The 26,463-nt window shown below is 34.1% G+C and overlaps 4 protein-coding genes across 7 annotated transcripts; 1 reads left to right on the top strand and 3 right to left on the bottom strand.

Moving 5' to 3' along the window:
• Positions 1-374: 374 nt before the first annotated feature.
• Positions 375-2,111, top strand: LOC107634805 (3-ketoacyl-CoA synthase 4). Its single transcript, XM_016338219.3, has one exon. It carries the CDS (start codon positions 504-506, stop codon positions 1,971-1,973), a length of 1,470 nt encoding a protein of 489 aa, XP_016193705.2. The 5' UTR covers positions 375-503; the 3' UTR covers positions 1,974-2,111.
• A 656-nt stretch (positions 2,112-2,767) lies between these two features.
• On the bottom strand, positions 2,768-7,375 carry LOC107631964 (sugar transporter ERD6-like 6). Its single transcript, XM_016335569.3, has 18 exons — positions 7,035-7,375; positions 6,836-6,898; positions 6,504-6,593; positions 6,267-6,326; positions 6,120-6,185; positions 5,968-6,033; positions 5,807-5,882; positions 5,574-5,638; positions 5,397-5,489; positions 5,204-5,284; positions 5,010-5,094; positions 4,591-4,637; positions 4,444-4,506; positions 4,295-4,354; positions 4,135-4,200; positions 3,979-4,038; positions 3,576-3,690; positions 2,768-3,086 (listed from the first exon to the last, which is right to left on the bottom strand). The coding sequence occupies exons 1-18, from the start codon at positions 7,224-7,226 to the stop codon at positions 2,974-2,976; spliced, it is 1,461 nt and encodes a 486-aa protein (XP_016191055.1). The 5' UTR covers positions 7,227-7,375; the 3' UTR covers positions 2,768-2,973.
• Positions 7,376-9,560: 2,185 nt separating this feature from the next.
• LOC107631963 (uncharacterized) lies at positions 9,561-12,836 on the bottom strand. The gene is made up of 4 exons (XM_016335568.3): positions 12,730-12,836; positions 12,104-12,189; positions 10,690-11,601; positions 9,561-10,602 (listed from the first exon to the last, which is right to left on the bottom strand). The coding sequence occupies exons 2-4, from the start codon at positions 12,164-12,166 to the stop codon at positions 9,775-9,777; spliced, it is 1,803 nt and encodes a 600-aa protein (XP_016191054.1). The 5' UTR covers positions 12,167-12,189; positions 12,730-12,836; the 3' UTR covers positions 9,561-9,774.
• Positions 12,837-14,308: 1,472 nt separating this feature from the next.
• LOC107634804 (uncharacterized) lies at positions 14,309-25,154 on the bottom strand. Of its 4 annotated transcripts, none has more exons than XM_088509752.1 (6): positions 24,896-25,154; positions 23,097-23,259; positions 22,890-22,957; positions 22,608-22,806; positions 15,173-15,375; positions 14,309-14,798 (listed from the first exon to the last, which is right to left on the bottom strand). In XM_088509752.1, the coding sequence occupies exons 4-6, from the start codon at positions 22,620-22,622 to the stop codon at positions 14,549-14,551; spliced, it is 468 nt and encodes a 155-aa protein (XP_088365878.1). In that variant the 5' UTR covers positions 22,623-22,806; positions 22,890-22,957; positions 23,097-23,259; positions 24,896-25,154; the 3' UTR covers positions 14,309-14,548. The 4 variants fall into 4 exon arrangements, with proteins under 4 accessions (XP_088365878.1, XP_020975693.1, XP_088365877.1 ...); XM_021120034.2 differs by having other exon boundaries at positions 15,173-15,363; positions 23,057-23,259; XM_088509751.1 differs by having other exon boundaries at positions 23,057-23,259.
• Between the last annotated feature and the right edge of the window lie 1,309 nt (positions 25,155-26,463).

The raw sequence follows: 26,463 nt of genomic DNA on the forward strand, positions 1-26,463 counted from the left end.
TTTAGGTAGTTTAGACTCATGAAGAGAAGATTAGCATAGCAGAATATTCAATTAGAAAGGTGAATCAGATAGAAAATAAACATATGAAAAAAAGTAAAAAATCCTAAGAAGACTATAATCTCATTGTAAATATGATATATAATAAGACGTAATGACATCATTAGATCCATATAATTGATTTTATCTAGCAGAATAAGTCTTTTGTTTTGTTGTTGCCGGTTGTTATACTAAATCTTTCCTGGGAAAAAGGGTTTAAGAAAATTGAAATTAGCAAAAAGATAATAATAAAAACATTCCTTACCACCAACCTCGATTATTAAGTGCATGGAACCACTATTTAAGTTTCTTGTTTCAGAGTATTATTTCATGTGTTGGTTACAAAGAATTTGGAATCATTACTAATACAAAACAACTGAGTCTTAAACATTGTTCTTTCTTTTCTTTACCTCTTTGCACATCACACTCAATAATTCCCTTCCTATTATTTGTTTTGCATTCCAAAGATGAGTATCACCAATGACCAAGGTGTCAACCTCAAGCATGTCAAACTAGGCTACAACTACTTGATCAACAACCTTTTCACCTTGTGCTTTGTCCCCTTGATCATTGTAACTTCAGTCCATTTATCCCAAACTGATCTCAATGATCTCCACCATGTTTGGCTCCACCTCAAATTCAATCTCATCACCATCCTAATTTGCTTTGCTTTCATTGTCTTTGGACTTACCCGCTACATTCTCACTCAATCTCACCCTGTCTACCTCGTTGATTTCGCTTGTTTTCGCCCTGCTGACCACCTCAAGGTCCCACTCCATTACTTCATGGAGCATTCTCGGCTCACGGGGGATTTTGACGAGTCCTCCCTCGAGTTCCAGCGCAAGATTCTCATGCGCTCAGGACTCGGGGATGAGACTTATGCCCCCGAGGCCATGCATTTAATACCTCCTCGACCTTCTCTGGCTGCAGCTAGAGCTGAGGCCGAGGAGGTAATGTTTGGTGCTTTGGACAATCTTTTCCAAAACACCAAACTTAAGCCTAAGGATATTGGCATTCTTGTGGTGAATTGTAGTGTGTTTAGCCCCACACCTTCACTCTCTGCCATGATTGTTAACAAATATAAGTTAAGGGGTAACATTAAGAGCTTTAATTTGGGGGGAATGGGGTGCAGTGCTGGGATTACAGCTGTTGATCTTGCCAAAGACTTGTTGCAAGTTCATAGGAATACATATGCTGTTGTTCTTAGCACTGAAATCATTACTCAGAATTGGTATTCAGGGAACAAGAAATCCATGCTCATACCCAATTGCTTGTTTCGTGTCGGCTGCGCGGCCTTGCTGCTGTCAAATAAGTCTGTTGACAGAAGAAGAGCAAAGTACAGGCTTGTTCATGCCGTGAGGACTCATCTAGGGGCCGACGACAAGGCCTTCCGGTGTCTCTATCAAGAACAGGACGAAGCCGGGAAGACCAGCATTTCCTTGTCTAAGAATTTAATGGATATTGCAGGCAATGCTCTTAAGACAAACATCACCAGTCTTGGTCCTTTGGTGCTCCCAATTAATGAGCAGCTTCTGTTTTTTGCCACATTGGTGATGAGGAAGTTGTTTAAGGCTGATGTGAAGGCTTATATACCGGATTTCAAGCTTGCTTTTGATCATTTTTGCATACATGCTGGTGGCAGGGCAGTGATTGATGAGTTGGAGAAGAATCTCCAGCTTCTTCCTTGCCAAGTTGAGGCTTCTAGGATGACACTTCACCGGTTTGGAAACACTTCGTCTAGCACGATTTGGTATGAGCTGGCATATATAGAAGCCAAAGGGAGGATGAGAAGGGGAAACAAGGTATGGCAAATTGCATTTGGAAGTGGGTTTAAATGTAACAGTGCAGTTTGGGAAGCACTTCAGAATGTGAAGCCTTCTCCTAATGGACCATGGGAAGATTGCATTCATAAGTATCCTGTGGAAATACCCTTATAAGCTTTGTTGATGATTCTGGTCTGGCTTTCCCTTTAGTTTGATTGGTGCTGCTGGAATGTTAGGATCTAAGTTTAATTTTAATGCGTCGTCTTCAGGTGCAGTTAACTTTATGTGAAGTTGATAGCTGAAAGTCGTCAAATGATTTGACTAAATTATCATCTAACGGCTCTCAGTTATTAACTTCACGTGAAGTTAAATATACCTGAATTTTCAGTGTAAAAGTGTAATACTATGTTCAGTTGTTTAAATTCATCTGTATGTTGTTAATGGTCTCTAGAAATCTTTGTCCAATCTTTTTAGTATCTTATTTAAATCATAACTGCAATAATAAACAGCACTTGATAGGACTTAAATTTTGGTCTGGATTTATGCATATTGAACATATCTAATTGGATTATAGTCCAATCAAAATCAACTTGTTTGACTTCTAATCTTAAGTAATGTTGTTTGATCATTGTATAATTTATTTTATTTATTTTTAAATAACTATTTATACACTAAATACTTGTGACTCCTATACATAAAAATAGAATCGTTATTAATTAATTATGTATTTAAATATTTTTTAATTAACAAAAAACACGAATTAATTATTAAGAAAATATTAGTGTTAAAATAATGTTTGAATTTTTTTTATTTACTTTTTTATATTTTTTGCATAAGTTGCAATGAGGTTTAAACTTTCGATCCCATGGAAACTATCTGAAATCCATACACAATAGTGCAATACTAATTTGGCTACCATTTTCCATTGAAATCAAAATAACAGAAAAATGAATTAAACTAATGACTAATGAGTATTAACTGTCATTTTCCATAGAGGAGCATCAACAAATGTTGAATAGTATGAACATAGCCAATTCACAGTTTCACACAAAATTTCAATGAACTTGCCATTACAGGATTACAATGAGGAATTCATCCTTAAATCAAATAATGATACAACAATAACAATAATAATAATAATAATACAAAAAATGCTGCCACAGAAGAAGAACTTTCATCTAAAAGACCTTTGGATTTCTTCAAGAGTTTTTCCCTTTGTCTCAGGGACCCAAATGGAAACAAATACAACTGTGAAAGCACACACTACTGCATATATGGTGAAGGTTCCTGAGAAGAATAGAGGCAGCAAGTGGTTAATAATCAAGTTTAAAAATTTTGTGATCAAGTCCTTATATTAATACAAAATCATTTAAAAATGCACAATGGCTTATCATCTAGTATAGGGGTTTAATCACATTTTTTTTAATCTAAATTAGAGGGCCTTGGCTTGATTAAAATATATCTTGAGTTTCAAAAATATTATCTGCACACAAAAAATCAGCCACAAAATTGGTTATTATGAATTTGTATATAAATACATGTGTTGTTTCACACACTTTCAGTGTATATTTTGCATTCCAACATGTACTCTATACGAATGACTGATTTGGTGATTAATTTTTAGTATACATACAGCATGGTCGTTCTAGTTTTTATACAATATAAAGAAGTTGGTTACAAACTTTGAAACTTTGGAAGCTTAGTCAAAACTAAGTGAAACTAGAGGAATCTTCAAAGTAATTTAATCAAAAATAAAAATAGGAAATGCATACAAACCTCCAGAACTCCAATCTAAGAGCATATTTGCTGTCAATGTGATCAACCAGGAAAAGAACCAGTTGGCTAGTGTCGCGAAACTTCCGGCAAAGCCTTTGATGTTAATTGGAAGAATCTATGATGTAACATTCAAAGACATCAATCACATCACATGTAACTTCAAATGCAAGCAACAATAGGGACTATAGTTTGTTTATGTTTCTTGCAAATGCAAAATTAATCATTGTTCATCTCAAGTGTGTTATGTTTGCGCTCAAGAATTACGTATCCATAAATTCAATTTTTTCCTCTCCCAAAAACACATTATCTGCAAAGAATGTAACCAGCTTAGCTACTAAGGTTCCTATTTTGGAGGAAATGCAAGTTACAATTTGGAGGCTTAAAATTTCACAAATTATGGTACCTCGGACATTATAAGCCATGGCATAGCTCCCATTCCTAAAGAGAATGCAACAACCATTGCCTGAAAGAATTGGTGAAAGTTCAAAGTGAAAACACTTAGGAAAACAAGCAACTAATAACTCTATTTTGTATAATGGATTTGCATATATTTGCATACCACAACTCCGGCCACCGATAGGTAGCTCAATATCTCATATAAAGAAGAGCTCTCTGATATATAATCCTGGAGTAAAATTTAAGGCAAAATTATCAATTAAAAAAAGGATGAATGTACATGTAATGCGTAAATAGCGACAAAATGATGATAGTATTATTACTTTCACATAGAATGTGATTGCAACAACAAATAGACTAACGGCCATTCCAGCTGAAGATATCTGCAAATGAGAGATTTGTCCATTCTCAATCTGATCATCCAAGGATACAGTCATATGCAACTTAACATAAAAGAGAAGTTTGGACTCACAATAAGAAGAAGCCGGCGACCGGATTTATCGGCCAACCATAAGGTTAGACTGGTGGCAAGAACCTGTATGACATTTATATATTTGTCAGTTTATGATTTAAGGATGATTCTTAGGAAAAATGGGAAATATCTTCTTTTCAGTTGAACCTGAACAGCACCAACTCCAAATGTAGCTACATCACTTGAACTAATCCCTATGACATATATATAGAAATTATAAGTGTAAAGAAGGCTTTTATATATAACAGACTGGAAATTTGAAACACAAGGCTATCTGAAAGAAAGTACTCCCTCTATCTCATTGTACCGGTCAAATTAAATAGAAGTTGCAGAATAATGTTTCATTTTCCAATATCAAGATGGAGTTTTAGTTTTTCCCCCCAAATGCTTAGTTTGATTGTTATGATTAAAAATCATTAATTACATTGTTTACTTGTTTAGAGGTAATTTCGTGTACTTATGCAATTTTATACATTAGCAAGATCCATTTATTAATTATTTCCATTTATTAATTATTTGAAAAGGAGAAGTACTTTAGAAAACAATTAGAAATTAGTGTAAGATACCGGCGCCTTCAAAGATGGTGCTGGCATAAAAAATAACTCCATTAATTCCAGAAAGCTGTTGCAGAACTAGTAGTCCAATTCCAATCTACAAGTGATAAGTCAGTAAAAACAAGCTTGTTAGAGTCACTGATACGTATTCGAACTCCATAAAACTGATAGATTGGAATTAGTGCTTGTAGAAAGATAAGAAGTACCATTAAGGGAAGCCAGTATCTTCTTTGTTTGAGTTCCGCAAATCGAATTGCAGTTCTTCTGCTTGATGATGCAACAGCAGCCTGAATAAAAATTATTCCAATGTTTAAGGTCCATTTTATGAATCAATAAATGAATGCTTAAAAAAATGTTCATTCAGCACAACAAAATTAACAAATAGTTATTACTTATTACCCTTATTTCAGTTGCCTCTTCAGCAATATCGGTATCAAAACCTCGAAGAACTTGTAAGGAGGTCTCGAATTCATCTGTCATGCCCATTTTTGCCTGTATTAAGCAAACAAAATTTTCTTTAAACTATCGCCACACATTCAATGACATTTAAGAACACCGATTCATGAAATCAATTACCAGCCATCTAGGAGACTCGGGAATGAAAAATAGACCCGGCATCAATATTGCACATGGCAAAATTCCTGCAAGAGTAAGTGCATAAGACTGCATAATTTAAATTCTGTTACTTAATATACAACTCTATGCAGTGATTCCAGAATCAAACTCAGAGACAAATTTAGTGTTTCGAAATTTTACAGTTACAAGAAACATTTCAATTTTACAAATTACTAATCATTTTTGTGATTTACCTAAAATTGCAAGAATTCTCCAAGGAACAAAAATTCCCAGCAGATAAGCCAGCATAATTCCAATGGTGACAGAAAGCTATGCACAGAGAAAACAATAAATTTCAATACATAGCATTGAAATTTCAATGTGATGATAATAATTCTTAGGTATCAACACCAACCTGGTTAACTGAACCCAGACCTCCCCTCAAGTTCTGTGGCGCTATCTCGGCTATATATACCGGCACCTATGAATTTCAAACAAAATTAATAACTTTGTGCAGCACATAACATAATCCTACATTTGCAGTAAAGCATTTTCAATTGAAACTACCGTATAAGAGATTACTCCGACGCCAAACCCTTCCAACAATCTTCCCATATAGAGAAAAGAAGTATCCTGAAATATGAATAACATGTTTAGAAGACAGTGCTATTACGGCATTTCGGTAATAACAAAATACAATTATCCATTACTTACCTTTGCAAATGAGATTATCAACCAACCAATGACATTTGGAATCGATGCAATCATCAAAGACTGCAAATTAACCATCGAAGAACAGAATTAGCCATCAAATTAGAGGGACAAAAAAAGGAAACCATCAAAGAACACAAAGCACTTGACACTTTCCTGGTTTGGATGTTAGGAGGATAATTAGGACCATAATTTAGGAGGATATATCATTATGGATACTCGAAACAGAAGATAAATTACCCCTTTGCGCCCTATATACTCAGCAATCTGACCACTGGATATTGCTCCAACCATGGCACCAACATTGGACAAAGAACCAAACAGAGAAAACTGACCAAACAAAAAAGCCACAATAAATTCATGAAGCCATTGAACATACACAATTAGACCATTATAGATTACTTTATTACTTTTGCTGTGTGTTATAAACACTTAGTAATCCTTCAGAAACATCATAACATGGACTTCAAAATCAACAATAAAGTGATCAACATCCACTATCTAGGGTTCAAAATTACTTCTAATAACAATTCTCAACAACAAAATGCTACATAAAATTCAAAATTTCATACCTCAGAGACTGAAAGTCCTAGATCACTGATTATAGCAGATTGAGTAGGAGATGTATACCCACCCTGCAAAATAAATAAATCAACTCAGAGTAAGGCTTTGTTTGGCAATGTTTTAAAACAGGCATTACAAATTTATGCATATTTCTGTTTTTCCAAACAAGTTACCGAACCGAATCTAACGGTCAAAGCATGTTCTTACTGTGAAACCGAACTGAATTGGACCCAAAGCAACAATGGCAACACAAGCAAATACAGAAATTGAAGCATCTCTTATGGCCTGTGAGGAACCTAACAAGCTCGATTGCTTGTGGTTCATACGGTACCAACTTCCAGTGTGCAAAAATGGCTTCCTCAGATCCCTTCCATCTTCAGTGTCCTCTCTTGAACTCATTGTTCTAAATTCTTGTTATGATTCTATGATGATAACAATAATTCTCCTTCAAGTCAAACTCTTTTGCAGCATACAAAGTATGGAATATGAATGCGTGGATCATGTGCCAATAAAATTTCTCTCAGAAGAATAACAGCTGGGAAAAGTATATAAAAAGATTATAATATACATCATTTGTCATAGTATATAGGCGTTAACGTGGAGACACGTCACTATTTCATCAATATCTTATAGTGACTCATGTTGATCATGTGTTTTTTTTTTAAAGTAGAGTAATAAATAAAATTCTTATAATTTGTAGTTGGAACATATTAGTTTCTAAAAATAAAATTATTAATAAAGTCTTTTAGAATAATAAATATGAATAAATTAGTTTAAATAAAGAATTTTTATTTTAATTATAGAAATTAATTTAAAAATAATGTGTTTATATCTATTATCTTAAAAAAAATTTTTAATATTTTTTTTTTAAAATAATTTATTTAAAATATAAATTCTCATAGACTTATTTATCACTTTGCTCTTTTTTTATTTTAAATTTAATAGCCATGTTGTAATTATTATTATTATAAGTTTAAGCATATTTAGTGATGAATTTATTTTTTATATATTCTTAATATAAAAGACTTTTATACAAATATTTAATTATCTATACTTTTATATTATATATAATGAGGATATCATATATATTGATTTAATTTTTTTTTTTTCATTTAAGTTATGACTTTTTTTTAAAATTATAGAAGTTAATTTAAAAGTAGTGTATCTACATCTGTTATTTTAAAAAATTTTGTTAATATTTAAAAAAAATTTGTTTAAAATGTAAATCTTCATAGATTTATTTATCACTTTATTCTTTTTTTATTTTAAGTTTAATAGCCATGTTATAATTATCATTATTATTATTTTTTTTATATATTCTTAATATAAAATTTTTTTATACAAATAGTTAATTATCTATACTTTTATATTATATATAATAAAGATACTATATATATTGATTTAATTTATTTTTATTTTTCCATTTAAGTTATGACTTTTTTTTCTCAAATTATGTAAATTACTTCTATATTATTATAGTAGTATATTAGTTGATATTATATTATTATTAGTATTAGTATTAGTATTAGTAGTAGTCATTTAAGTCTTTTATAATAAAATTTGGAGTCTCGTGTTTGTATTGGTTTCTATATTTTCTAATAATCCTATATTCCTACGGAGGCTATGAACTATGGATAATATTAATATTAAAATTATATTATATATACGTAAAAATGAATTATTAAATTAATTATATGTATATAATTAATATATTAAAATATAAAATATAAATTAAAAATAAGTTAAATAATATATATTTATGTATAAATATATAATAATTAATTTAGTTATTAATTTTTTTATACATACATAATATTTTGTTATATTATTATACATTAATATACATATTAATAATTATGCAAGTCTTTTTAGCTCGGCAATTAATAATATTATTATCACATCCGTGTTAGGTTTGGCCGAGTCAAGTCAACCTGTGATCCTTTCTACCAAAATAACAATCTAACGTGATTCTACATCCAAATTAAGTTATTATTATTTCTATGACCCCATTGTTCAGACACGAGCATATTATATGTAAAAAAAATTATTTATGTAAAATATATATTAAAATGTAAAATATATTAAAAACATGAAAAATAATATATATTTATATTTATATCAGAAAATATAAAATAATTAATTTATCAACTAACTTTTAATATACTCATGGCATTTTTGTTTGTCATAATTAAGTGTATCTAAATCATAGGGCACCACACACCAAACCGTTTCTAATTGTTGTTTAGTGAGTAATGCTTTATAATATTGGCAATTTTTAATTAAGATTCGGATAAACCTCTACATCTAAATCTAATTCTCTCTCTCAAATACAATTTTATCTTATCCATGAGGAGTAGGCGAATTATTTATTTTCTTGTGAAATCTCATCAGTGGTGAATTATGTTATGTATTTGTGAACTAAATTCAACATCTTTCATTTTATCGAAAGCTAAAGTTAAAAAATATTGAAATAAATAAATAACTAAAATAATCGATTGAAGATTTATAACTAAATAAATATAAAGTGGATTGTATGCACGAATAAGTTTGAAACCAAAAAGTGCAAGCCATGGCACGCAAGATTGATAGTGATCTGTTCTGAATAATGTGTTTTCTGAGCTTTCTTTACTAGTATTTTATAGAAGACGAACTTCCCTACATAGCAATGTAAATGAATGATTTCAGTCATCATGCATCTTTGGCAACTGAACATGAATACCTTACACCAGCATCTTGTAAAAACTGCAAGTGTGACTTTCTTTTTCCGTACTCCACGGATGATATTTACAAGGTAGAAATTCAAGTGCAGTTGATAGATTTGACTAAATTGTCATCTAACAGCTCTCAGCTATCAATTTTACATAAAGTTAACTGCACCTGAGTTTTCATCTATTTACAATTACTTGGACAGAACTAATCAGCATGTTGCACTGTCACAGAAGCAGGCTTAACATTGTATTGGCACTGCCTTGCAACAATCAAGGAGGGGCCTATAAATGTTGTTTTGAGTTTCATGCTTACTTATAATAAGTGGCTGAAGCCGATATGAACTTGTTCGAACCAAAACAATGCAAGTGGTAGCCTTCTGGGAAATCACAGAACCATTGACTATCATTTTGCTTCTTATGTTGTTGCCATTCTGCAGTGGATTAGAGTGGGAATCACTCAGTTGCTCTTTATCATAAATCCTATCCAAGCTTTGAATCGGTATCTTGTTGACTTCAAGATTCTCTTCTGAAGCATTTAGAATTCTCTTGGCTTCCTTGGAAAAACCAATGGCGCGCCAAGCATCAGCAACCAGTTGCATAGTGGGGGTTTCTGGGGCAACACCCCTGCTTTCCATGGTAACAAGTAACTCTTCTGCTTTCCAAGGTTGTTTTGCTTCTCCATATCCCCATATTAAAGTCTCATAAGTTTTCAAGTTTGCCGGAGTTCCGGCTTCATGCATTCTGTCATAGAGTTTAACAGCACGGTCCATTCTTCCTGCAGCACACCATCCACTGATGATGGTAGTGAAGATCACAACATTTGGATGGACACCATATTTTCTCATGGAGGCCAGAAGAGCCTCGGCTTTTCGTGGCTGTCCGGCGCGCACATAACCTTTTGCAAGGATGCTGTATGCATGAATATCAGGCTCTATCCCAGCCTTCACCATGTCTTCGAATATCTCCTCGCAGTTTTTCATAAGACCTGCTGTGCTCCATCCATTCATGATGGTACTAAATGTCACCACATCTGGTTTTATCCCAAATTCTTCCATCAATGTTAGTGCCTGCCCAATTTTCAATTTTTATTATAGAGGGGAATGCTTAAAAGGAAAATGTTCATCTCATAAAAAGCATCAGAAATGAGAACTCACCTCATCTACCCCATTTGTGTCTGTAATGTCTAAATATCCTTTGATTAGAGAGTTGAAAATGACGAGATTCGGTTGAACTCCAAGCTCCTTCATTCTGTAAAGAAACCTTAAGGCCTCTGTCATATTGCCTTCTTTACAATAACCACTTATTATGATACCACAAGTTCGTTCATTAGGCCTCACTCTATTGTACTTCATTTTCAATATCAATCTTTCTGCCTTTTCTGTCTCACCATTCTGAGCATAAGCCCTTGCGAACGTGTTGAAGGTGACAACATCAGGCTGCAGGCCCGACGCTACCATCTTGTACATAACATTCCATGCCTCTTCAAGATTCTTCTTGGTGCACCAGGCTTGGATGAGAATATTATATGTTCTCTCGTTAGCTTTTACATTTTCATCCTGGCCCATCATCTCTAGCAATTTCATAGATTCGGAAGGCCTTCCGGCAACTCCAAATCCTTTAATGAGGGTATTATAAGTACTAGTTGTAGGTTTACATCCATACTCCTTCATCTTTTGAAAGATTTTCAAGGCTTCATCAACCTTGCCAGAATCGGAAAAGGCATTGATCATAGCATTGAGAAGTATTGAATCAGGCTTCATTCCATTCTCTACAACTTTAGAAAGAAGCGAATTAATGGATTTGAAACGCTTCTGGCGGGTGAGGGCAGCCACAAGAGCTGTGTATGTTATAAGAGTTGGCCTATGTCCTTGTTCTGTTAAACTATTGAAGATGGACTGAGCTTCCTGTGGCTTCCCCCTTCCAATCAAAGTATGCATCAGTTTGGTTCTTGAATAAACTGTTTGACAACTGTTGTCCCGTGTGCAGATAAGGCAGCGAGATTGATCATGGGCCTCTTCTCGAGCAGAGCTTAACTTTCTTTGGTTATTCTTGTATTGTTGCAGTTCCTGTTTATGAGTTACTAAGTATAACTGTAATATACTAATATTCAGGGTAACTTTGCAAATAAAACATGGATGTTTCTAATCACATAATCATTCGAGAATGAATAACTCGTGATTTGAGACTATTGTATGGAGGAAATTGAAAGCAACACTGATGAGTGTGTTGCAAGAAAGAAAAAGAAAGAAAGAAAGAAAGAAGATGATGCTCTACACTTATATATACAAGCATTACTTTTGCCTTGGCTAGCAAGACTAACAGCACTAACTAACTAAACAGAATATTAACTACCCTGATTCTGATTCTGTATGCATAATTACATTCATATCCTTTTCTTCTTTGTTATTATACTTCACAGAAATGAAGATCAATATTGCCGTCTAAATGCTCGGCATGATGGGAATAGTTAGGGAAATCATAGTCACAGTCACTGTCACAGGCTCAAGTAAATATAACTGAGTAAGAGCATAATGAATTTGCCATAAAGTAGAGCAGTGAAGAATATACCATGAGTGGTAAATCTTTAAGACCTTCATTGCTCATAAGGACTCCCTTTTGGGTGCTATCCATGATTCTACCCTTGGCAGCTTCTCCTGAAAGTTTTCAGCAGCATGACTGTTAGTTAGAGCAATGCTACATGGCCAGCAAATATTATCACTTTTGGCAAGCACTTAGTCAGCAATAATTTGCACCCATATTTACAGACGTTTTGCACACAAAAAGTATATAATTTGCACCTATATTTATTAGAATTTTACACACATGAATCAATACAATTTGCACCCACATTTTTTCAGAATTTGCACGAATGAATTAGTAAAATGACAATTTAGTGTTTGTGCTGACCAAATGATGGTCAAAATTACTAAAAATTGCTAGTCCCAAGAGTTTCTCTTGTTAGCTATTAGTGATCAAGAAACTCTAAACATGTCAACCTAAGTGATAATGATAATTCAAACCTTTCATGCTCGAATCACCTATCCAAAGTGAAATTTTGGATCCAAAACTAAAGGTAAAAAATAGACATCAACAAAATTCAAAAGATAACTATAATGGTAATTTATACTACATAGTCAATGCAAGATGATGTTATGGTTTTGGAGGCAGAGAAGTTGAAATAGAGGAAGGGGTACCTCCGTAGAACAGTTGAGGAGCCTGTGAGAAGAGTTGTGACAGTTAGAGAGTTTAATAATGTTATGAATGTAGAAAAAGTAAATAGCAATTGGAGTGTGTGTGACACACTGGAGATTCTTATCCACACATCTTTTATCTCTTAATATATGTAAGGCTGAATTGAAAGAATTTTAGAGTGCCACGTGTCAGCCTCTCAATCATGTTACAAGCTTAAGGTCTAAATAGATTTGGTGTTCATTTGTGTAATTATTATATATATTTTTAATTAAATTAGGGTCTAAATTTAAATTATTGAAGTAAAATTTTCATTATTCTAAAATAGTATGGTGCATGTGATTTTAGTTATTTTATTTTTAAGAAAAAAATATATTTTTTATCTCTAAAATTTGTTGAAAATTTTAAAAACACTTTTAAGTTTTATTTTGTTCCAATTTTATATTTAAAATTTTTTATTTGTATCAAATATATTCTTGACAATTAAATTTTTAAAAAGTTTATGACCAAATCAGTAATAATGGATGACAATTATGTATGATTTGTTTATGTTAAAGGTTGTTCTTATGATGAAATTGTTGTTAATTGGTCCTAATTTTTTTAAAAATTTAGTCGTCAGGGATATATTTGATACAAATAAATTCTTTTAGATAAAATTAAAACAAAATAAAATTTAAGGATATTTTTAAAACTTTTAACAAACTTCAAAAATAAAAAATATACTATATCATATTTTTAATATAAGACTTAATATTTAAAATAAAAATATTTGAATTATTCATATTACTGTTTGAATTGTTAAATTAGTAGACAGAACAATTACTTTGGTTTATTTAAATTTAAGCATAATTACTTTGGATTTCGATAAATTTTTTATATAAATCATTTTCAATGGGAATTTTAAAATCAAATAAAGATAACTAAATTATAATTTAGAATTAAATGCTATTTAATTTAAAATAATAAATATAACTCTAAATTATATGTTAAAACTTAAACTTTTATCGTTTGAATTAGATTTATTTAATTAGATTTGCTGTTCATCTCATTATTTTATGTGGTTCAACTTCTACATTTTGTTCCTTTGTTCTTGTCAATTTGATGCCTCAATGTTTCTGTTATTAGGATTTTTTTTTGTTTTGCGAAAAATTTGCAGTATAGCAAATTGTTTTAGTTCATGGATGTTTACCCTTTTTTCATATTTTATTAAGTACTTATGTGTTTATAAGAATTGGCTTATGTCTTTACCAAAGGTAGGAGACTCGAACTCGCAACCTCTTAATTGAGTATGTAGAGACTATGTCATTTGAATTATAACTCATTGGGAAGTTGACTTATATCTTTAACCAAAGAGAAATTATTGTATAGTATTAGAGTGCACAATAATATTAAGCAACACTTTAAGTGATAGTAATAACATTCTCAATTAAAGTGTATTATAATCATTGTGGATATAAAATAATTGTTTGAAGTGAAAACATAGTAAATTATTTTGCTCAAAATGATGATGTATGTAAATGAGTTATTAATTTAAAAGATGCATAAAGGGCTTGTAACGGAGAGAGCACAAAAGTGTTGCCAACATCAATTGAAATTATGAATTCGATAATAAACAGTTGTAATATGGTGTACAAACATAGTCAATAATAATAAAATAGTGATAGAAAATTATGAGTTATCAACTTTGTTTAAACATTTTGCAATTGAGTTTGTTTATGTAAAGAATCACTGTTAATAGGTTTTGAATGTTGGTGTTTTTGCGGGTGCACTTCTTGGATATAATTTTGATGATGCTATAGGAGACATTTTTGGAGCGAATTTTGATCATTCCACAAGAATTCTTCTTGAAGTTATAGGTGATGCAACAGGTGCAGACCTTGGTGATGCAACAGGTGCAGCTTTCGGTGCAGACTTTGGTGATGCAACTGGTGCAGCCTTGGGTGCAGTTTTCGGTGCAGCCTTGGGTGATGCTGTTGGTGCACGTTTTGGTGGAGACACTTTAGGTGCTTGCACCGGTGCAGATGCTGGTGTTTCTTTAGAAACTACGTTGTTGACATTTTTATTGTCCAAATTGCTGAAAAGTTGAGTGATCATCAAATTAATATAATGTTATATCCTTATAAATATTAATCTTTTAAGATAATTTTATTTACGCACTTATTTCGTTTGAAATTATAAAATAAAAGGAAAATTGAAAATTTTGTTTACTCGAAACTTAGCACGATGAAATATGTTTGACTACTTTTTTTTTTTCGTTTTCATAATCGAAATAGAATATCAATTTCATTATAAATGAAATCAATTACTTATTCGATCAAATATTGAATAAATGATTTCTTGATACAAATTACAATGATAATTATAATCAAATAACATGATTTATTAAAAACATAATAGAGAAATGTGATTTTGGTGAAATTAAGGGAAAAGAAATAAATCATGTGTTACCTGAGTTCTTGAACCCAATCTTGGAATTCAGAATGATGATCAACAAAGTGAAGCTTAGGAACCTCCTCCAATGAACCAACACTGATTTCTTCATCAAAAAGGTTCTTCCATGGATTCTCATTCACCTCATCACCAAAAACAGAATGGATTGGCAAAGCCAATACCAAGGCAAATACCAAAGCCAATGATGACTTTGCCATTGCCTTACTTGTTAATAAAATTATTGCTTCCCTTTCTTTTCCTTTTTTTTTTTTTCAAATTCAATAAATTCAAAAATTTAACCAACAATAATTACTTCCTTTGTGTGACTAAAAAGGCAGGGTTGCAATAAAGAAGTGCACAAATCTTAGGGTTACATATGTGGCTTTATTTATAGTGGAAGAACATGCTATTTTTTGCCTCCTATATATTTGTTATTAATTTGAAATTATTGCTATATATGACTTCATACAAAAAAAAAAATAAGTGGTTGCAATAACAATCTACGGATCTCAATAAATTTAGCAATTAACACAATATAAGTTTCATTTAGGTTTTTCGGTAGTTTACTATTTTTCAAAAAAAATTCATTTAGCTTTTTTGGTAGTTTAATATTTTCGAAAAAAAAAAAAGAAGTTTAAAATAACCATTATGCCCGTTGTATAAATTTTTGCTGGATTTTTTTTTATAAAATTTATCGTTAAATTAGACATTTATATAATGAAGATCATGTCTATAATATATCATATAAATTGTAAAATCATGCTTATAACTATTTAACTATGTTACGTATACACTAATAAAATCAGCCATTAAAATTAACTATCAGTATAAAATACATATTGAAATATAATTATACAATAAAAATAAATTAAATCACACATGTATTTATACACAAATATATTAATAACTGATTTTAGTAACAAATTTTAGTATACGAATAATATTTTTTATAACTATTTATAGCTTAGCTTTATAAAAAAATTGAAAAAGTATTGATGTCCTAAACATGTTGGAATTTTACTACCTGTAACGCAGGAATTTCAATTTCCTCATCTCATTACCTCACTTTAGGATATATTTATATGTATTAATTAATATTTAAGACTAATAAATAATAAAATTAACAACCTATTTTATGAATCGAAGTAAGTCTGAGTTGTTTGAATTGATTTTTTTTTGTCTCTTTAGTATTACCATTAAACCATATTATCCGTGTTAAACTATAAATAGAAACATTTTGGCTTTGTAGGAAAATTATGACATAATAATTTACCAATCAAGTCATTTATATTTTTTGTTTTGAAAACTTTTCTTCAAATGAGCATTACTTTATATTATTATTATTATTATTATTATTATTATTATTCAGTAATAATTTAATGCATAGGGGGCTTGTAATAGTGGAGAGATCACAATGGGAATTACATAAAGTAAGAGAAGACATAATATGACGTGAAGTATGGTCACAAAATAAGGATGATTAATTTTGAAGGTCAAACATAATTTTATTTCAGGTTTAAAATTATATTAAATAGTTTAGGATTTTTTTATAAATAAAATTAGTCTTAATACGTTAGAGAAGTTTCTATTACTTCCTCACATTTAAATTCTAAAAATTTTCAGTCGTCACGCCATTGTACAAAAACACGAGTCATGAATCTACCAAAATATCATGAGACTATTTTTGTTTCTTTCATTTTAATTCCATCTTTTTCTTCTGTTTCTTTCAGTTCTTTATCTTAATTTTCTACACTTAGCTTGTTTATTTTTATTTCATACTTTATGTCTCGTTACACAAAAAAGAATTATACGTGCTCGGTGAGTTAAGATTTTAATATAAATTTGATCGATGGTTTGTTTATTTAAGTATGGCAAAATTAAAGCAAAAGAACTACATAACACTATAAGTCTATAAGAAAATCAAGAATGTAATTTCCGCACAAAAATATTCCAACATCAATTTGAATGAACTGAATACAAGAAATGTGGTGTACAAACTTAGTCGATTAAAAAAAATGATATCAACTTTGCAGAAAAGAATGTTAGGTGCATGCTGCCAGTGCCACCTTTTGAAAACCAATTATAAGAAATTGAAACTGATCTAGAGCGGCGAAGCTAACCGAAAGATTAAAGATATAAGTAATATAATATAGAAATATTATTGCCCGCAAGGCCGCATAAATAAATTATCTCTCTTCCACCGCTTTTGCCGATTCTGAACCACCACCATGAGGGGCGGTTTTGTCCGAGGAGGACACTCTCGCTCACATGAACCACCCAGAGCTCCTGGAGAAGATAATGCGAGAGCAACCAGAAAAGTGAGGAAGGTAGGTGAAGACCAATGCTTTTCGGGAGAGTCTCTTCTCAAAGCAAGGGAGGAAGAATGGATGGTTGAAGAAGGGATAGGAGGACAAGCTGGAGGTGAAGCTAGAAGATCCTTTAGTGAGATGGTAAAAGGAGGTAGAACTCCAGTAACAACGGAAACTAACGGTGGAGCTGGAAGCCTGGTAAGAAATCAGGAGGATATGATGGAGGAAGACGGAAGAGATAAAAGAGAAGAACCACAACCACAAAGCAGAAACATTCCAGAGATAAGGGTGGAGAAGGTTAATGGGATCTTCAACTTTATTTTGAATGAAGCGGCCATGAAGAACCTCAGACATCCATGGTGGGATACACTGATTGTGAAGTTGATGGGTAGGAAAATATCATTACCAGTCCTCACCCGCAGGCTAGAGAGTATGTGGGGGAAGCAGGGAAGTATTGAGGTGATCGACATTGGCAACGAGTTCTTCATTGTAAAGTTCTTCTCACAAGAGGACCTTGACTATGCACTGACAGAGGGACCGTGGAGGATCTTTGACCATTATTTATCAATCAGATTTTGGAAGCCAGATTTCAATCCAATGGAGGCAACAATTGATACAGTGGCAGCGTGGGTGAGGTTACCAGGTCTGGCCATTGAGTACTATGACAAAGAGATGCTAGAGAGGATAGGTAATATTGTGGGAAGAACTCTCAAGGTGGATTCCAACACAGCTGAAAAGTGCAGAGGTAAATTTGCTAGGTTGTGTGTGGAGCTCGACTTGACAGCACCACTCATATCTCAATATTCCATCAATGGTGTGAGGTATTTGGTGGAATATGAGGGGTTGTATGATATATGCTTTACCTGCGGTATGGTAGGCCATGAAAAAGCAAAATGCCCAAAGAATGTAGTGACCGGAGAGGGACAGGATAAGCCGGCGGCATCAGGGAAAGAAGACAGTCAAGGAAGAGAAGTTGATCAGGATGTAGAACAGCAGAGGAGAGCCCAGAAGGGTAAAGAAGTAATTATAGAAAATGAGGGGGGCACTTTGGGAACTGATATTTCACAGGAGCAATTTGGACCATGGATGGTTGTGAATCGTCAGCCACGTGGCAGGAGAACAAAGATAGGGGACGCTGCGGCGGGTAATGGGACGAAAGGAACAAATGATGGTGGAGAAAAGCAAAATACCAGGAACGTGGGTGGTACGAGGTTCGCAGTGTTGTCTGCAGAGGAGACAAATGAGGAGGCAGCCAATCATCTGGCAATTAAGGATATTCCACCAGAAAAGACAAATCAGAAGATTCAAGAGCCTAGTATCGTTTCTACAAGCAACCCCACTAATACACACAAGGCACCCAACATGAGCTCATCAATTAACATCTCAGACCAAGCATTTGTTTCATCCCAACAAAAAAGAAACCAAACAGAAAAACCCAAAAGCCCAAAAAATCCTGCCAACATAAAGACCCCAACACAACCCAACCCAACAAAGAACACCACAGAAACCCAAAAAGAACTCATAAGAAAAACACCCAGCAAACCAAACCCAGCCCATAATTCTGCTACACAATCTATCACCTTAGGCGATCCAAACAATATGGACACATCACAAAACCTTTTATCCCAAAGTCCGGGTACTCAAATTGAAAATACGCAAGATATTGGGGAAGACATGGTCATTCCCGAGACAGCTGTTATGGAGGAGGATCAACACAACTCCATGGACCCAGAACCACCAGACCCACACTCTATAGCTTCAGAGATAATGGTGGAAGCAGCTCTTAAGTTTGAAGAAGAGGAGCGGAAAAAATATCGGCAGAAGAGGAAATAGCTATGGCCATGCAGGAAATGGATGAGAGCGACATGCGAGTTGAAAACAACTCAATGAACACAGAGAACGGTGAAGATATGTGCCTTGAGAGGGATAAGATGCTGATGGAACAGTAGGTGTCTGGGTGTGCTTCTCTACCTATCTTTCTCTATGATCGTCCTTTCGTGGAATTGCAGAGGAGCAGTGAGTAAGGCTTTCACTCGCTCCCTTAAAGAATTTAGTAGGTTATATAAACCTGATTTCATAATACTTCAAGAAACTAGATGTAGTGGTGAAAAAGCTTTGGAAGTTGTTAGGAGGATTGGGTTTGAATTTTTTCATATAGAAGAAGCCGTTGGCTTCAGTGGTGGTATCTGGATCCTTTGGAAGGACCCACATATAAATGTTAATGTCAGAGTTTCAAAAACCCAATTTGTGCACTTAGATATCACCAGCAGCAATGGGGAGACTTGGCTTCTTACCGCCGTTTATGCTAGCCCCCATGAGAGTTTAAGGAAAGAGTTTAGAGAGGATGTAGTCTGCCTTGCAAGGGGCGTGCAGAAGGAGTGGCTAGTGGTGGGAGATTTCAATGACATAGCGTGCCCTTCAGAAAAGAAAGGAGGGGGAAGTACTGATTCTAGAGCGTGCATCAGATTTAAGGAATGGATTAATGCTTGCGGCCTCATAGACCTTGGCTATGTGGGAACCAAATATACGTGGAGAGGACCTCAATGGCAGGGGCTAGAGCGAGTTTTCAAACGGCTTGATAGGGCCTTGGGAAATACAGCTTGGAGAACTAGATTTGAGGAGGCTAGAGTTGATGTTCTTACGAGAATAAACTCTGATCACCACCCCCTCTTAATTACTTTCAAACCACAAGCACAACAACGAAAAGAGAGACCTTTCCGTTTTGAGGTTATGTGGAACCTCCATCCAGAATTCAAAGGGTATGTGGAGAGCACCTGGAAGAAACAAGAGCCGCTTGGTACTGCCTTAAGAAACCTCTCAAGAGGATTGAAGGATTGGAATAGAGATGTTTTTGGTCATATTGGAAAGAAAAAGCAGAAGCTACTCAATCGTTTAGGGGGAATTCAGAGAGCGCAAGCTAGGGGCCACAACCATTTTCTTGAGAGGTTGGAAAGAGAGCTCACAACAGAGCTTGAAAATGTTTTGGAGAAGGAGGAGCTAATGTGGCTACAGAAGTCCAGAGAGAGATGGGTAGTTGAAGGCGACCGCAATACAAAGTTCTACCATACTAAGACCATTATAAGAAGGAGAAAGAACAAAATCTTAAAGTTGCGTAACGAGAATGGGGAGTGGATGGAAGAAGAGGAGACCATTGCCCAACATGCTATTAATTTCTTTAAGATGTTGTACAAGGAAGAGGAAAACAATAAGCTAGTTCAGCTTGTTATCAATAAGTACCCCCCACTAGATGAAGACATCAGGAGGGAGATGGATGCACTTCCAACCCCAGAGGAAATTAAAGGAGCTTTCTTTAGAATTGGTTCTCTTAAAGCGCCAGGGGAGGACGGCTTCCCGGCTAGTTTTTATAAGGATAATTGGAACTGTATTAAATCTAATGTTCTCTCCATGGTGGATATCTGTTGGAAAGATCCGGCTTGCATTAGGGAGATGAATAACACGCTGATTACACTCATCCCAAAGACCCCCACACCAGAGTTTATAACCCAGTTTAGACCCATTTCCCTCTGTAACGTCAGTTATAAAGGGCTATCTAAAATAATAGTTGACAGAATCAAACCTTGGCTGGTGAGTAGAATTGCCCCACAGCAATCCAGCTTTGTTCCAGGCCGGAATATTCATGATAATATATTGATAGCCAAAGAGATAACTCATATCATGAAAAGAATGAGAGGTAAGAAAGGCTTCATGGCGATCAAATTCGACTTCGAGAAAGCCTATGATAGAGTGAGGTGGTCTTTCCTTAACCAATGTTTGGAGGAGTTTGGGGTGGCAAGCAAGTTAAGAGAGATTATCATGACATGCGTGTCATCCGTCTCATACAATTTGTTGTGGAACGGAGGAAAAACAGAGATTTTCAGCCCCACAAGGGGTTTGAGGCAAGGTGACCCACTGTCACCTTATCTTTTTGTAATGGTGATGGATAAATTATCCCAGATGATAGAAGAGTATGTGGAATCTAATAACTGGAAGCCAATCACAGTTGGAAGAAAGGGACCGAAAATCTCCCACCTTCTTTTTGCAGATGATCTCTTAGTGTTTGCGGAAGCAACTGTGGAGCAAATTGCTACTATTACAGATGTGATGAAGAAATTTTGCGACGTGTCTGGGTTGAAAGTCAGTGTTTCCAAAACAGCTATAACATTTTCTAATAATGTGAAGAAAGAGGAGAGAGAGACCATAAAGGGAATCTGTCAGTTCCAGCAAAATCAAAGCTTGGGCAAGTACCTCGGAGCAATGTTTACTAATCAACGAAGAGGGAAGGAGAAGTTTAAACATGTACTACAACGAGTGCATAACAAGTTAAAGGGATGGAAAAGACAGTGTCTATCTTTAGCGGGGAGAGTAACACTTGCAAAGGCGGTGCTGAACCCTTTAGCATACTATGACATGCAACACACCAGACTCCCAAAAGGAATTTGCAGGGAGATAGAGAAAGCTATTCGAAGTTTCGTTTGGGGGGATAACCAATCTCAAAAAAAAGTTCATCACATCGGGTGGGAGACGTTGTGCCAACCAAAACAACAAGGAGGGCTAGGTTTTAGAAAGCTACATGAGATGAATGAAGCCTTTATTATGAAAACTCTATGGAGACTGTTCACGGAACAGGGAACTCTATGGACACAAGTGGTTACTCACGATAAGCAGGGAAGTTTAGATGGGCTAGAGAATATAAACATCAGTAATAAACGCTCTCCTTTTTGGAAGGAATTGCAGAGAGCCTGGGCTAGAATGAAGCAGCACTGTAAGTGGATCGTAGGTGATGGTAAAACAATTCGATTCTGGGATGATATTTGGCTATCAGGAGAGGAACCTCTTAGAGGAAACATTTTACAAGACATTCCAAGAGAGTGGGATCAGTACACAATTGGAGACTTTGTAAATATAGATAATCAATGGCAGCTCAATATTTTGGAACCTTTTCTCCCACAGAATCTAATAGAGGAAATAAGAAAGACAGAGCCGCCACAACCTCAAAAAGGAAAAGACACTATCGGGTGGAAATATACAGCAAATGGAGTTTTTTCTATTGCAACTGCATACAAGAGCCTAACTAGCTAGCAAAGTGAAAACAGCAAAATTTGGAAAGCAATATGGAAATGGAAAGGCCCAGAAAGAGTGCGTACCTTTTTGTGGCTCATGAATCATGGAAGGTTGATGACAGCAGATAGAAAAGCCAGAATGATGGGAACTTCTCCTTACTGTCATAATTGTCCCCAAGTGAAAGAATCGATCCTCCACGTGCTGCGAGACTGTCCTAGCGCATCCAGGATCTGGGCCAAATTAGTACACCCAAATGCTATTGCTCTCTTTTTCACAATGCCTCTGGAGTTATGGATACAGACGAACTTTAGCAATGACATGGGCAAAAGCTCTGAGCACAATTGGGTGGACGAATTTGTGCTAACCTGCTATTGGCTTTGGAAGTGGCGAAATGAAGAGGTTCACAATCCAAGTTTCCTCCGCCCAGTGAATCCTATTTCAATTATAAGGGAAAAAGCAAAGGAGTATAAGAGAGCTCATCAGAAAGGCACGCTTCTATCTATTGAATCAGCTCAAAATAAGAAAAATTTACATTGGATCCCACCCAAAAGAGGGTGGGTTAAATTGAATACCGATGGCACATCACAAGAAAGAACAATGAAGGCTGGGTGTGGAGGTCTTCTTCGAACCCATAATGGGGAGTGGATTGGGGGTTTTCGGGCAAATTTGGGAAGATGCCAACCAGTGCAAGCTGAGTTGTGGGGCGTCCTCCATGGACTTCACATGGCAGCAGACCTGGGAATGAGAAGAGTGGAGGTGGAAGTAGATGCAAAGGAAGTTTACGAGGCTTTGAAGGAGTATAAGACAGAAAAATTATGTCACAACAAAGTGCTAAACGAGATTCACAAAATCCTTCGTAGACCATGGGAAATTGCTTTTATTCATATTGGTAGAGAAGCCAATCAGTGTGCACATTGGCTAGCGCACAGTAGCATCAAGTACAGGGAGTCTCTTTACTTTCTGGATGTTCCCCCGATAGATTTAGTTAGTTTAATGAGAGATGATGTAAAAGGGGTTCCTTGCCCCGAAGTTAGTTTAGTTTTGTAGGTTTTTTTCTTTTTTTTGGGCCTACGGCCCCTTACACTTACCAAAAAAAAAAAAAAATGATATCAACTTAGTTTATATGCATATCATAAAGAAACATTTTTTCTCTTGAGAAGATGTTGGTGCTTGTGCGGGTGCACTTCTTGGAGCCAATTTCAGTGATTCCACGAGGATTTTTTTTGGAGCCAATTCTGGTGATTTTGCGAGAGCTCTTTTTAGAGTTGATTTTAGCGATTTTACGTCTATGAAAGTACTTTGTGGAGCCAATTTTGGTGATTTCGCAAGGGTTCTTCTTAGAGCCAATTTTAGTGATTCTAAATCTAAGAAAGCTCTTTGTGGAGCCAATTCTGGTGACTGTACAAGATTTTTTTTTAGAGTCAATTTTAGTGATTTTAGATCAAGAAAAGCTCTTTGTGGAGCCAATTTTGGTGACTGCACAAAATTTCTTCTTAGAGCCAATTTTAGTTATTCCAAATCAAGAAAAATTTGTTGTGGAGCCAATTCTGGTGATTCTACAAAAGCTCTTCTTGGAGATGCAGCTGGTGCTTATACTTTCTTATCGAATATTATAGGAATTTTTTATCGGTCTCTAAATCTCTAATTTATATATAAAAAACAAAAAGCCATGTATGTGAATAAACATGTTAGGTATATAAAAATTGAAAATTTCTAAAAAATTAATGAAATTTATTATTTTTAAGCAGTAATTAATCAATAATATTTAAAAATATGGATTAAAAATATATTATTAAATTGTTATACTAAAAATATTAAACTGATGACTAAAATATTGACAAAAAATAATAAATTCGATTGACTCTTGAGTTTTTCTCATAAAAATATATTAATATTAACTTAATATATTTTTAAATACCATAAATTGCATATAAAATTAGACATAAAAATAATTGATGTGATATTCTTTCTATTAAATTGATTTTTTTTTTAATGAGATAAATTTTACACACAATTTTGTAAAAAAAAAATATTATACTTTCAATGATTTTCTTTTCAATAACAAAGCTATAGAATTTAAAAACTTTATATTCTAAATTAAAATACCCCTTTTTCTTCCGATTCTTTTATGAATAAGTAGAGAAAAAAATTCTCTTGATTTTCATAATACTATCATGCAATATCCTTATATGCATTCAATGTATTATAAATAGAATCCATCACCTCATCTATCAAATTGCAAATAAACAATTTATCAACATAAAATATAACGATGACTATATATATATATTATGTTCAAATAACACTATTTATTGTAATAGCCAAATGTGATTGTTCTAAAAATGAGCAAAAAAAAAAAAGCATGACTTACTTGGCTTCTAGAACCCAATCAAAAGTCTTGGCTTCCACTGGTGCTTCAACACCATCAAAAAGGTTCAATGGATTCACTTCATTAGCAAAAACTGAATGAATTGGCAAAGCCAACAACAAGGCAAATACAAAAGCCAAGGATGTCTTTGCCATTGCCTTATTATTCAAAAATTATTGCTCCCCCTTTTCACATTCAATAAATAAAGTCAACAATTGAAGCAACAAATAGTTGCTTCTTTTGTGTAACTAAAAGGAAGGGGTTGCAATGAAGAAGTGCACACCTTTTAGTGTCAATATGAGGCTTTATTTATAGTTGAGGATATGCTATTTTTGGCCTCCTATTTTTATGTTATTAATTTATTTGAGTCTTCCCTACCATAAAATTAGTAATTAGTAACTATTTATAGCTTAGATTTATTAAAAATTTAATTTTAACAGAGCAATTAGTGTCTCTTCTTTTGTTTGTTTTTCAGCCTTTCTTTTAAGCATTATTTTAGAGCAAAACAGATGTATGACAAAAAAATAATAATAATAAATGAGCAAATAATTAGTAACTATTTATAGCTTAGATTTGTAAAAAAGAATATTGTTGTCTTTAACTTAAATATGAATTGTTGCATAATATTAGAGTGGGCACATAATTAAGTAACACTTTTGGTCTATGTAATAACACTGCCAACTAGAATATTGGCCAAATTAAATTATGAATTTAATTCATTGACAGTAGATTAATTGTTAAATAAAATTTAAAATATGAAACATGTATAAATTTTGTTCAAATTAAATAAATTGAGTTATTTTTTTTTAATTAAGCGAAGACTAGTTCATTTACTCATTCTTCGGTCCTTATGGCAAAAAAAGCTATAATAAACGGGCCATCCGGCCCATGCTTTCGGCCCAAATCCTTTAATAGTCCACATTTAAAATAATTATTCATATTTTCATGTATAAATAATAGTTAAAATAAAAATACTGTTCATACCCTGACCCAACGCTAAGGCCCAGGATCCAAATAAAAAGGCCCAACCCAGAGGGTTGACCTCACCTTTCACCAAATCAGCCACTACGAAGTCGGTACTCGCCACGACTTGCTCTAAAGAAGTCGGGAACGAGGGTTAGCTGGCAGATAAACACTCATTCGAATGAGTAACTGCCCTTAGAATCTCTTTAACCACTTCCACGAGCCATATCTCAACTTCTCTAAGATAAAGGGACAGTTAACACCCTAAAAAAGTGGCACTACTCCAACTGTGGTTATTGGTTCACCACTATAAATACACTGACACCCCTCAAGTATCTCTAAGTCCCAATACTCTCTAGACCTGCTCACACCCTTGCTGACTTAGGCATTGGAGTGTCTTTGCATGTATCACCCCCCATTCTTTCAGCACACAAGTCGGATGGGGGTCCCCGAGTTGTAGGTCCACTTGAAGCCTCATCCTTCATACGCTTGGGCCAACCAACGCCATCCAGCACATTAATCTTCGGTTACCCATCGTAACATTGGCGCCGTTGTCGGGGAACCGAGAGATCAACCAGTGATGGCGGACAGATCCCCCGAAGAGGGTC

Source organism: Arachis ipaensis, chromosome B3 (genome assembly GCF_059453495.1).
Source record: "Arachis ipaensis isolate K30076 ecotype BB chromosome B3, ASM5945349v1, whole genome shotgun sequence".
Classification (NCBI taxonomy): Eukaryota; Viridiplantae; Streptophyta; class Magnoliopsida; order Fabales; family Fabaceae; genus Arachis; species Arachis ipaensis.

What these genes read in the sequence shown, in the direction of transcription:
- LOC107634805 (XM_016338219.3), top strand. Translation starts at nt 504, where the DNA reads ATGAGTATCACCAATGACCAAGGTGTCAACCTCAAGCATGTCAAACTA.
- LOC107631964 (XM_016335569.3), bottom strand. Translation starts at nt 7,226, where the DNA reads ATGAGTTCAAGAGAGGACACTGAAGATGGAAGGGATCTGAGGAAGCCA. An exon ending in GAGAATTCTTGCAATTTTAG is followed by an intron (nt 5,639 to 5,806) that starts GTAAATCACAAA and finishes TTACTCTTGCAG; the next exon opens with GAATTTTGCCATGTGCAATA. An exon ending in CCGAGTCTCCTAGATGGCTG is followed by an intron (nt 5,490 to 5,573) that starts GTAATTGATTTC and finishes TGCTTAATACAG; the next exon opens with GCAAAAATGGGCATGACAGA.
- LOC107631963 (XM_016335568.3), bottom strand. Translation starts at nt 12,166, where the DNA reads ATGGATAGCACCCAAAAGGGAGTCCTTATGAGCAATGAAGGTCTTAAA. An exon ending in TTAAAGATTTACCACTCATG is followed by an intron (nt 11,602 to 12,103) that starts GTATATTCTTCA and finishes ACTCATAAACAG; the next exon opens with GAACTGCAACAATACAAGAA. An exon ending in ACACAAATGGGGTAGATGAG is followed by an intron (nt 10,603 to 10,689) that starts GTGAGTTCTCAT and finishes AAAATTGGGCAG; the next exon opens with GCACTAACATTGATGGAAGA.
- LOC107634804 (XM_088509753.1), bottom strand. An exon ending in GATTGGGTTCAAGAACTCAG is followed by an intron (nt 14,799 to 15,172) that starts GTAACACATGAT and finishes TCAACTTTTCAG; the next exon opens with CAATTTGGACAATAAAAATG.